The sequence below is a fragment of the Thalassophryne amazonica genome, chromosome 19 (genome assembly GCF_902500255.1).
Source record: "Thalassophryne amazonica chromosome 19, fThaAma1.1, whole genome shotgun sequence".
NCBI lineage: Eukaryota > Metazoa > Chordata > Actinopteri > Batrachoidiformes > Batrachoididae > Thalassophryne > Thalassophryne amazonica.
In genome coordinates this window covers 28,778,994-28,790,113 of record NC_047121.1, presented here as the reverse complement: position 1 = coordinate 28,790,113, position 11,120 = coordinate 28,778,994, and the positions used below count along the sequence as shown (strand labels likewise).

General features: G+C 40.0%; 1 protein-coding gene across 1 annotated transcript; it reads right to left on the bottom strand.

Moving 5' to 3' along the window:
* Window positions 1–915: 915 nt before the first annotated feature.
* jmjd7 (jumonji domain containing 7) lies at window positions 916–10,290 on the bottom strand. The gene is made up of 9 exons (XM_034159584.1): window positions 10,112–10,290; window positions 7,291–7,444; window positions 6,694–6,832; window positions 4,328–4,442; window positions 2,296–2,352; window positions 2,116–2,211; window positions 1,636–1,712; window positions 1,411–1,570; window positions 916–1,084 (listed from the first exon to the last, which is right to left on the bottom strand). The coding sequence occupies exons 1-9, from the start codon at window positions 10,158–10,160 to the stop codon at window positions 996–998; spliced, it is 936 nt and encodes a 311-aa protein (XP_034015475.1). The 5' UTR covers window positions 10,161–10,290; the 3' UTR covers window positions 916–995.
* Window positions 10,291–11,120: the final 830 nt, after the last annotated feature.

Here is an 11,120-nt window from a genome sequence, read left to right as displayed (position 1 = left end):
TAATTTAGAGACGCAGAGGAAGAGGTGAAATCCCCCAATTTGACAGAGCAGCTCCTCCCACTGAGATAAGACCTGAACCACTCCAGGGCAGTCCCCCTAACCCCCACACAGTTTTCTAAGCGATTTAAGAGTTGTATGGTCAACTGTGTCAAACGCAGCTGACAAGTCTAAAAGGACTAAAATGGCAGAATCACCAGAATCAGTCACTAAAAACAAATCATTAAAAACCTTTAAAAGTGCCGACTCTGTACTATGAAGGGCTTTATAACCTGACTGAAAAATATCAAAAATGCCATGTGCCTCTAAGAAAAACTGCAGCTGCATAAGAACACATTTATCTAAAATTTTAGAGAAAAAAGGCAGTTTAGAAATTGGCCTAAAATTGCAGACATTTGCAGAATCAAGGCTAGGTTTTTTCAGAAGGGGCTCAATAACTGCCTCCTTACAAAACAGAGGAACGACAGCAGACTGCTATTTATAATGTCAAGGACATTAGGGCCAATAGTTGTCCAGACTTCTTTGAACAGTCGAGGAGGAACAGGGTCAAGTGGACTCGAAAAGTATACTCTCAGCCACCGTTGGAAGTTTCCATCATCCTCTTTGAAAACTGAAACATCCACTTTACCATCTGCCACCGATATGTCAACATGGTATGAGAAGTACTTTGGTTGCAGAGAATTCACTTGGCTGATTTAGTGAATGGTGATACTAAGCAGAGTAGAAATACATGGGGTTCCCTAAATGCATCATGTGCTGCCTGTTAATGGCACATTTATTTATTCTCCCCCCCCCCCCCCCCCCCCCCCCAAAAAAAAAATCTGAACCCACTGAAGAGATCTCAGAAGAGCATATCTGCATCAGCTTCACCCTCCTGTCACTTTGATGCAAGATCTGTTCCATGAATTTTGAGTGACGTCAGACTGGAGCCTGACTGGCTTTAAGCAACCTTGTAATTAAACATTCACTGGTGCGTTGATGCAACAGTTCTTGTGATGTCACGTGGCTTCTGCAAATCCGGACAGCGCCTCCAGCAGCTGGAAGTAGTTATACTTGATGTCATACTCCATGTCGTACCAGAAATTCACTGCAGAAGAAGAAACTGCTGTTGGAACATAACGCCATGGAAACCTGTGGGTTTCAAACACCCTAAATGCTGCAAGTTTTGGATTTGTCCCAGATTACTCAACAGCTATAGTTGCTTTTAAAAAAAATAGAAAAAACTTATTTGTTTCACTGCATGTGGGCTTATTAGTCTCAAACTAATTGGTTACATTTGAAGATTTTCACATCTGCCACATGCAGATTTTTTTTTTTATGCAGTATGCATTTTAAAAAATTTATATGAAAATGAACAATTCACACTAAAGTGTGACGTCTGAAGTAGAATTAAAAGAAAATAAAAACAGGTACCTGCAATGCAACCGTGGGACTGCTGGACATGATGGAACCAGAGTGACGGCAGGTACAGCATCTCTCCAGCTTTCACAGTGCATCGCAGTGGCCGGGCTTTCCGGTACAACGGATACCGCTCAAAGTCTGGTTTGAGAGGGTCCAAAGGGATCCATGGTACCTGGGGAGCCAGAAGGTGTTAGAACGAAGAGTTCTAGCTTAACTGGACGCTGAGCGTGAACACACCTTCTCAGAGTCCCTCTGATCAATGATCTCAAAGTCGCTGTTGTCCTGCTGTTTGTAGACAGCCGGCTGATAGAGACCTAACAGGAAACAAAAGTTCTCATTTACATCACTGCAGAGGTGTAGAACACAAACCAGGGCCAAATGTCTGATTTGGTTAAATCTACAGTAGGCTTTAGTGCCATCTAGTGGTGAGGTTGCAGATCACATACCTTCACGTCCATTTGTTGTTGCAGGTAAACTAATGGACAGAAGGTTATGACTTCTAATAAACACTTAATCCCACAAGGATCAAAGGAGGTCAGTGTGTTCCAAAGTTGAGCAGTTTCAGGTTTGAGTCTCTCTCGAGGACACTACTGATCAGGGATTGAACCGAACAACCCACTGTGCTAACTCAGCTGTGGTTCCCCGCAGAGCATGTATGTTAACATGTTAATGTCTTCTAAGGTTGACTGAAGGCTGATGAGGGGTTGCTATGGTTACCGTATGGGATGAAGGGTCGGTCTGTGGGCGGTAACAGAATGAATGTCTTCTCTCCAGAAATAACGCAGTACAGATTCTCATAGTGATCTTTGTGCACTGCAGCACAAAAGGCACACATAATACACTCACAGTATTAAACACTTGTCAAACGCTAACTGTTGTATTCTGTACAGTTCTTACTGGAGGTGACGGCACTCGACTCTCCCATCCAGAAATTTACTGCATCTGGCATCAAACCTAGAAGAAAACAAAAACAAAATATAATATTTTCGTTAATGTTACCTTTTGTTATTCTGATGTCCACATAAAACACAGTGACAGTCACGTACACAAGCTGCTAGTACACCGAATAAAGGTCCTTTGGCATATTTGTGCAATGATGAAGGCACTTACAGTCAGAGGGTGAGACGTGAAGGACTACAAACACCAGGGCAGTTAGCTGGCTCTGTAAGTATTTGGACATTGCCCCTGTACACCACAACGTGGCGTTGAAATGAAAGAATCCAGGTGTGCTTGTAGTGTAGACATTTAGCTTTTTCACAACTGTAAATTGTGCTTGTCAAGATAAATTCTTGTCCATCCAGCCATCTGTCCATATGGCTAAACCTTCCGTGTCCTAAAACTTGAGAACTGTAAAACATATATATTAATACGGGGGGGGGTCAAAGATCTGCTTGACAAAAAAACATGCATTTCTGACATTTATAAATGCCTTTTTTTTGTTGCTGTTTTTTACTGAATTTTCTGTTTCAAGCAAGAAATGTAACAGAAGCCCTGAAATGAAAATGTGGCTCACTAGATGGCGACAAAAGCAACTCAAATATGCAACAAGGCCTTGACTGTTCATTTTGAGCAGTTAACTTATGGTGAAAATAAGATGGTCTAACTGACAAAAATCAACTTACAGTCGTGTCCCTGATCTTATGGGCAACTTGTCTGTATTCAAGGGGTTGAACAATATCACATTAACCATTTTCAGAGACAATAAGTAACTGTACAAACTAAATATAATAGATTATTGTGAATCCAATTTATCACTTTTCTAGCCAGTTTTCTTGAAACAAATTGATGGATGTATGAACATTTCCAAGTTACTGAAAGTGTCTTGGGCTTGACTTGCATCAGTACAAACAGTGTGACACACTCTGATTAATCTCTCTGGAGAAGGCAGATTGAAACAAGTGAGGGAAGCTGCCAAGACACACGACAGCTCTGAAGGAGCTACATAGGCTTGTTTCTGTGACTGGAGAAACTGAGTATTGTGCAACTTTTGGCTATTGCATAAAAGCTTCACAGTGGAGCAGAACAACATTTTCCAAAAAGAAAAATCAAATCTGTGTTTGCTTCTCCAATGTGACTTCTGACAAACTAGCTAAAATTTTTTAAATCTTTTTAAGATTGTTTTATTTGAGGCAAAATTACAACAATTGTGTCACTGTCCACGTACGTGAGGACCTGAGTGGATACATTCTTAAGATTCGGCTGCAAACTACAAAGTCTGGAAATGAAGAAGCACTACCTCAGAGCTGGAACTGTTGTTCAGAGTCCAGTGTGCTTGATTCAGCAGATGTGGAACACAAACAAGGGAGTGAAATGCAGGCTGTTTTTCAAAGGCTGAGGATATGAGAGGAGTAACTAACCAGCTCTGAAGTCTGGGACTGATTAGGACTGATGGAGAGGCAGAGGGCTGGTCTTGTTGTGTTGACTTGGACACTATTGGGGAAAACAATGCAAGCACACAACAACCCCCCCCCCCCCGGGATATGGTGCCAGAGAGTTGCTGAGCTAAAAGACATTTGCACAACCTGGTATCAGCACAGCTTTGGATGAAGATGATTTGGCTGATGCTTCGCTGGGGGAGCATCCATTACCTTTGCACTATTGAAAATAACCCAGGTAACTTCAGACTTCCACAGGTGAAGGAGCATCGTTTTGTTGTTTTAAGTTTATAGATCAAATCAATACTTTGAGGTTTGCACAGGTTGTTTCTCAAATCCTCTTAGTAGTGGTTTCCGTCCTTCATGGCAGCCAGTGGTTTCACTTTATTCCCAGACTTATGCTACAGATAGAAATCCCTTTATGAACAACAGAGAGTCAAACTTCTCAGCAGATAACTTCATGTTCAGGTAACAAAAGAAATGTGTGTGTGTGTGTGTGTCTCAGGTTGGTTTTTGCCTGAGTCCAGTGTGAGCACGTTCAAAGAAGAACTCACCAAGTGCAGCACTCATCCAGGCCACATGTGGCTCCACATCATCCATCAGCTCTGGCAGGTTGTCCAGCAGGTTGGAGCACTGCTTCTGAATGTAAAACACTCCACGCTTCTCCACCTGCCACAGTCACAGCTCAGGACATTTCTGGACTGTTTCATGATGGAAATCATGTTTAGTTCCAGTCCTCTGCAACCCTATCATACTGAAGCCAGACACCTCATTCAGACTAAACTGGGCAAACATTTCAATACTTAAATTTTGTTTTGTTAGACCTTTCATACTGTTTCAATAAGAAATTGTTTTCTTCAGATAAAAATATTACATTTGACATTAAAAGCACTCTGAAAATATCAAAATTAATAAATGTAAACGTTTTAAGAAAGTGATATGATGATGTAGCCTTCATCTAATTACCTAAAGTCAAGTCCATAATTATTTGATATTTTGTCTCAATTCCATGACAGCGGAGTTGAAATGAAGCACTAAAGATGTGTTTGTAGTGTCGCCTTTCAGCTTTAATTCACGGGGTCAAACAAACAAAAAAGTCACTTTACCCATAAAGGAATCAAGACATTTTAAACACACACGCCCTCCATTTTCAGAGGCCAAAAATAACCGTTGCTGTTACTACAAATCACTTTTACAGCCAAGGTTTATTTCTTGAGAAGTCAAGGGACAGTTACATGAACATTTCCAAGTCACTGAATATAGCCTGCACTTCATTTGCATCATTTACTGTGTGGTAAATCTGTTTGGAGTACAGTGCATCTAGAAAATATTCACAGCACTTCACTTTTTCCACATTTTATGTTACAGCCTTATTCCAAAATGGACTAAATTAATTTTCCCCTCAATATTCTACTCACAACACCCCATAATGACAACATCAATAAAGCTTTTTTGAAATCTTTGCAAATTTAATAAAAAAAAAAAACTAAGGATTCACATGTATGTAAGTATTCACACCCTTTTGTCAATACTCTACCATACAGGCCTGATTGGTGGATTGCTGCAGAGATAGTTGTCCTTCTGGAAGGTTCTCCTCTCTCCACAGAGGAATGCTGGTGCTCTAACAAAGTGAATATCGGTTTCTTGGTCACATCCCTGACTAAGGCCCTTCTCCCCCAACCGCCCAGTTTAGACAGGCGGCCAGCTCTAGGAAGAGTCCTGGTGGATCTGAACTTCTTCCATGTACAGATGATGGAGGCCACTGTGCTCATTGGGATGGACAAACAGCAGAAATTTTTCTGTATTCTTCCCCAGATTTATGCCTCGAGACAATCCTGTCTCGGAGGCCTACAGACAATTCCTTTGCCTTCATGCTTGGTTTGTGCTCCGACATGCACTGTCAAGTTTGGGACCTTATATGTAGACAGGTGTGTGCCTTTCCAAAGCATGTCCAATCAACTGAATTTACCCCAGGTGGACTCCAATTACGACAACGTGTACTGATGAGGGTTAATCTGTGCAACCTGAGCATCACAGTTCAAATCTGTTCTTAGTGCAACATTTTTTAAGTACACGAAAAGAACACGTCAGAATCCTGTGACTGATGACCAGCATTAGCGCAAAGATGCAGTATAATAGACATCTTTGTGTGCAAACATTGTGAGTGGGTGTGGTGAACCTTATGACATATTTACATGTTAGACAGTGATTTTTCATTTGTCCATGTCAGGTGATGGATAACAATGGACCAGTGTACTGAGGGAGACAGTTATCTTCTGACAATACACACACAGAGCAGGTTTTGCCCAGCTGTCTCACTGACCTCTTGTGACAACTTCATTCCAGAAGCATGAACTGTGCATTTTATCCCAGGTGGACTCCAACTAAGCTGTAGAAACATCTCAAGGATGATTAGTGGGAACAGGATGTACCTGAACTCAATTATGAGTTTCATGGCAAATGTTGTGAATACTTGTGTACACGTGAATCCTTAGTTTTTTTTATTTTTAATACATTTGCTAAAATTTCAAAAAAAAACTTTTTCACATTGTCATTATGGGGTATTGTGTGTGTAGAATTTTGAGGGAAACATCAATTTCATCAATTTTGGAATAAGGCTATAACATAACAAAATGTGGCAAAAGTGAAGTGCTGTGAATACTTTCTGGATGCACTGTAGTCCTCAAAATCTGAGTGACTGTGCAAGTAGGAGTTATCAGCTTTTGTGGCCGTGACTGCAGAACCTGTGTTGTTAAAATTTCATTTGCCATTTTTGCAGTAATTTGTGGTTTTCATTTCTGTACATTGGAGTACTTACAGAGAAATAAATACTAGGGTGCTTATGACTTATGTTATTTCCTGCCTCATTATAAAGATTTGCTTCATAAATTATATCTCCTCTGATGTTTGAGCATTGTACCTTCCCCTCAATCACATCCAGCACTGAAGAAAAGCTCATCTGACGCTCCTCCGGCATCACAAACCGATCCCCATTCACAGCATCAGCATAGCCATTGGGGGTCACTGCTACACTGATGACCTTTGACCCCATCTTTTCTCTGAAAGAAGCAAACATGAAACATTTGACTGTGATCATGTCAACAGAAAGACTGGAGCACCTGAAGGGAAACCACACAAACACAGGGAGAACATGCAAAGTTCTGACAGGCAACAGTGCTAATCCACTGTGCTGCCTAAGGCAGAGCCAGAATTTTTTTTAAACCAACATAGAATATACTCACATAACAGATTATCTTAAAGTTCTGTAAAAGGTTTGAGCTAATACTGTCAAACATCCCATTAAAGTCAAAACACCCCCACCGCAAAAGTAAATGCTTGGGCTTTTGATGATGTACAGACTATAATGAGTTCCTTTCTAATTTACACTTGTATAAAGTTTCTACATATTATTTGCACACAGCATTAAGAAATACTGCCATTATGTCAGATAACGTGGGTGTTACCACACGCCAATGACAGATAGTAAAAAGGCAAACAACTCTGATTGTTTGTCTACCTCAGGTATGCTGGCGTCCACCTGGACAGAGCCGGCCAATGGTTGAAGGCATTGCGGATGATGCAGGGCTTGTTTGGACCAATCCAGTCACGGTAGAATTGCAGTGGGTGAGGAGACTCCTCCAGGTAGGGTAAAGATAGGTTCAAATACAATTCTGAAAGATTAATAACAATGTAATCCCGCTGCTCATTCTGCTGTCAGCCATAGAGTAAAAACTGTACCAGAAAGTAGGAAGAGCAGGATATCTTCGAGAACACAAAACAGTATGACCAGCATAAATAGTAGGTCCAGGTATTATAATAGCAGTAATATCATTCATCACAGTAACACACGAAAGAAAGATCAGTAGTAACAGTCATAATAACTGTACCTCTAGTACTTCAGAAGTTTTAGTAACAATGGTTTTACTGTTAGGAGTAGAAGAAATATTAAAACTGCATAGGTTGTACTACTAATGCATGCACTACTAATGCATGCACAAGTAGTACTATACAGGAGGCAGTACTTTTAACACTAGTTATCGCATTAGTAGTAGTCATTGTAGGAGTATCTTTGGGTAAGCTGTTCTCGATAGAAGCCAGCTCTTGATATATATTAGGTCCATTTTCTACAATGTGGATCAATGGTATGCAGCAGTTTCGTCCCCAGTGTATTAGCCCCATCTTCAAGTGGACAGCGCTTAAGGTGACGGTTAGATCAAATTTAGTTCAATTTAATGAGGGGGCTAAAACACTTAAAACTTTGCAAAAACTTTGTTGGATGCTAAATGGTTGTGTGCTGTCTTACCTGGCTGAGCTGGTGCAGCCAAATATACAGGTGTCACCGACCGAACAGTCCCCCCTAAAAATCGGTCTGCCCTGCCTTTACTGCGCATGCATCATTTCTGTGCATCAGCCGCAGTTCACTGATTATCACCTCGTTTCTGCTTAAAACTGCACTCCAGTCATCATCTATCTCAGGGAGAGATATCTGAAGCTTTTGTACAACAATCACTTCCACATAAATTCAGCATTATTTCATAATAAAAGAAGGAGGAAGCGACACACACAGCGCCACAGCCAGATGAGCTGCTGGTGCTGGGTTCACTGCGCCTCTGTCATTTCAAAGCGTCAATAGTGACTCACTTATTATTGCCTCGTTTCTGCTTAAAATGGCCTCATTTCTGCTTAAAACTGACTTTAGAATGATTTAAGAGGTTATACCTTGTCATCTGATGGTTAGTAATCCCATTATTCCATTTGATCACTTTGGGTGAACTAGAGAGTCTGTCTCAGACATGCTACTGTGGGCCCAAATGATGCGTGTGCAGTGAAGGCAGGGGAGACCAATTTTTAGGGGGGGGGGGGTCATTCGGTCTGTGACACCTGCACATAGACTGCAATCCCGGAGGGTGGTCTGTTGTGCGTTTCCAGGGTAAACAAGAAGAGAGCAGGTAGTGGAGCATTTGAGTATCATGCTCCTTTGTGAAACAGCCTACCAGCTGAAATTAAACTGGTCTCGTTCCTTGAATACCTTTAATTCCAAACTCAAGACATATTTATTTTTTACTGCTTATGGTTACTGAGGATGTGTAGTTGTCAGGGTGGTTGAGAGGTTGGTCTTTATTACCTTTCTGTTTTTTATGATTTTTATCTGTTGGCTTTTAATGATATTTTTTTTAATCAGTTTATTTTATGTGCACTGTTGTAGTTTTAATTTATTTATTAATTCATTTCAAACATGTTCTGTCATTAGCAATGTTGACTATATTTACATTTTCACATTGGTATGTTTGAAAAGGAGTAGGCAGAAGTAAAAACTTATACTACCCTACCTCATTTTTATAATACATTATAACACATTTTTCCTATAGCAATACTTTCTTCACAACAGATTTACACCCCCCAATCCACGCACGCGCGCACACACACGTTCAAGAAAATAAAATATGACAAATAAGTAAAAACAAAGTCACAACAAAGTTGAAACATAACACCACAATATTTCTGTCTTTTACACTCAGTTTTGATGTTCATGTTGTTCACTGCTTTGATTTATGGAAAGCGCTAGTACATGTACATTATTATTACGGAGTGACTATTTTCACCGTACGGTGGAAATAGTCTCGTAAGCTATTTTCACCGTACGGTGATACTTGAGACGATCCGCTTGGACCCTTTCTCTTAAAAGGCTTTATTTTACTCAGCGTGTGGCTTTGCAAACGTGTAGCATCGCCTGCTACATTGATTAGCGCTGTGGTCTTCTTCTGTTTTTTGTAGGAGCGTTACAGCGCCACATACAGGCCTGGCGTATGTACTACTGCTTTAAACTAAGCCTCGAGGCTAAGAATTTGTCTCGAACATTTTTTGTAATCGAATTATTCGAATTACTCGATGACTCGTTTCAGCCCTAGTTGAGAGATTTTGTTGATCAGAGTAATATTCTAGACTGTAGTAATATTATAGACTGTAGAGGAATGGCGAACCAAGTACAAATGAAATTGTGGGCTTGTAAATCACTGTACTGTGAAAGTAGTCTGAATTAATAATACTGAGATAACATACGGTGAAAATAGCCTGCCAGGATATTATCACCGTACGGTGAAAACAGCATCATCCTTATTATTATGGGGTTAAGACACTCTTTAGTTTTCGCATAGCACATACTAACAGAAACAAAGTTTACTGTGGCGACCCCGAGCAAAAAAAAAAAAAAAAAAGGGGGAGGAGAAGCCAAAGGAACTTACCTAAGCAATAAACCAGCTTTGTTTGTATCAGTAACATAAATTTATTACGAAGCAACAGGTTGTGTGGCTAGCATTAGCATTGCACTTCTCACTCACCGTGAGCCTCCTGAGAAAAATGGCTCAAAATTTTATTCACGTCTTTCATTTCGACGTTTGACGTCACCACAAACACAGCAACATATAACTGCCGGACCGAAGAGCTTTGCTCAACAAATCGCAGTTAAAACATCATACAATCTTCCATAAATACGCACTTCACACAGCGCCGCTGCATTGTTTACATTCTGTGCGCGTGCGCAAATCTCAGTTCATGTCGTTTTGACGTCATGAAGTCGCCCCCTACAGGAGGGAGGTTAAGATCCAACAAAATACCACCTGTTATATGTTTGATTGATTGATTTAGAAATTCCATATAAACATACAACAAAATAACGTGTTAAAACATACGCCTAATATATTTATCATGGAATTTCAAGGATAACACAAAAAGTCAAAAGACTTATTTCCAATGTGGTCCTTACCACCATTACAAGTACTACTGCTACTACTACTAACATTACTACAACTCAACAGATATTTGTTTCAATGAAGTCAATCATTCAAATATGTTTGAGATTAAAAAAAAATACCTGATAAAAAATAAACAAAAACTCACATATCATCAACACACATGAAAAACTAAGTACATTATAATTCCTATATATTTTAATTTACCACAGGCTTTGAGTTGTTGTCGGTAAGAACACAGTAAATTAGAATAAATGAGGGCTCTTTTGTGAGCTCCAGAGGAACCTCATTAAGAAGTAATATTAATGGTTATGTTTTTGCCAGAGAAAAAATGTCATCGGGAGCGGCGAGTGGCCAGTTTTAAGAGGATGGTGTCATCAATAGAACATGCACTGAGAAACTCAAATGCTTATTAATTATTTCAGCCTCTAATCATATATTTAAATCTTTAGTCGACCATCTTGTTCAGTTTGATTTGTGCCTCACATTTAATCCACCTGTGTACCGATTTCAGGACTTTGATTCTGTAAATTGTGACGATTTTTGTATTTTCTTGACTACAGGGTTGAGCTGCAGATGGTAAAAGATTCAGTTTGTG

What these genes read in the sequence shown, in the direction of transcription:
- jmjd7 (XM_034159584.1), bottom strand. Translation starts at nt 10,160, where the DNA reads ATGAAAGACGTGAATAAAATTTTGAGCCATTTTTCTCAGGAGGCTCAC. An exon ending in TTTTTCTCAGGAGGCTCACG is followed by an intron (nt 7,445 to 10,111) that starts GTGAGTGAGAAG and finishes TTAATCTTTCAG; the next exon opens with AATTGTATTTGAACCTATCT. An exon ending in CTGGATGAGTGCTGCACTTG is followed by an intron (nt 2,353 to 4,327) that starts GTGAGTTCTTCT and finishes GTTTTCTTCTAG; the next exon opens with GTTTGATGCCAGATGCAGTA.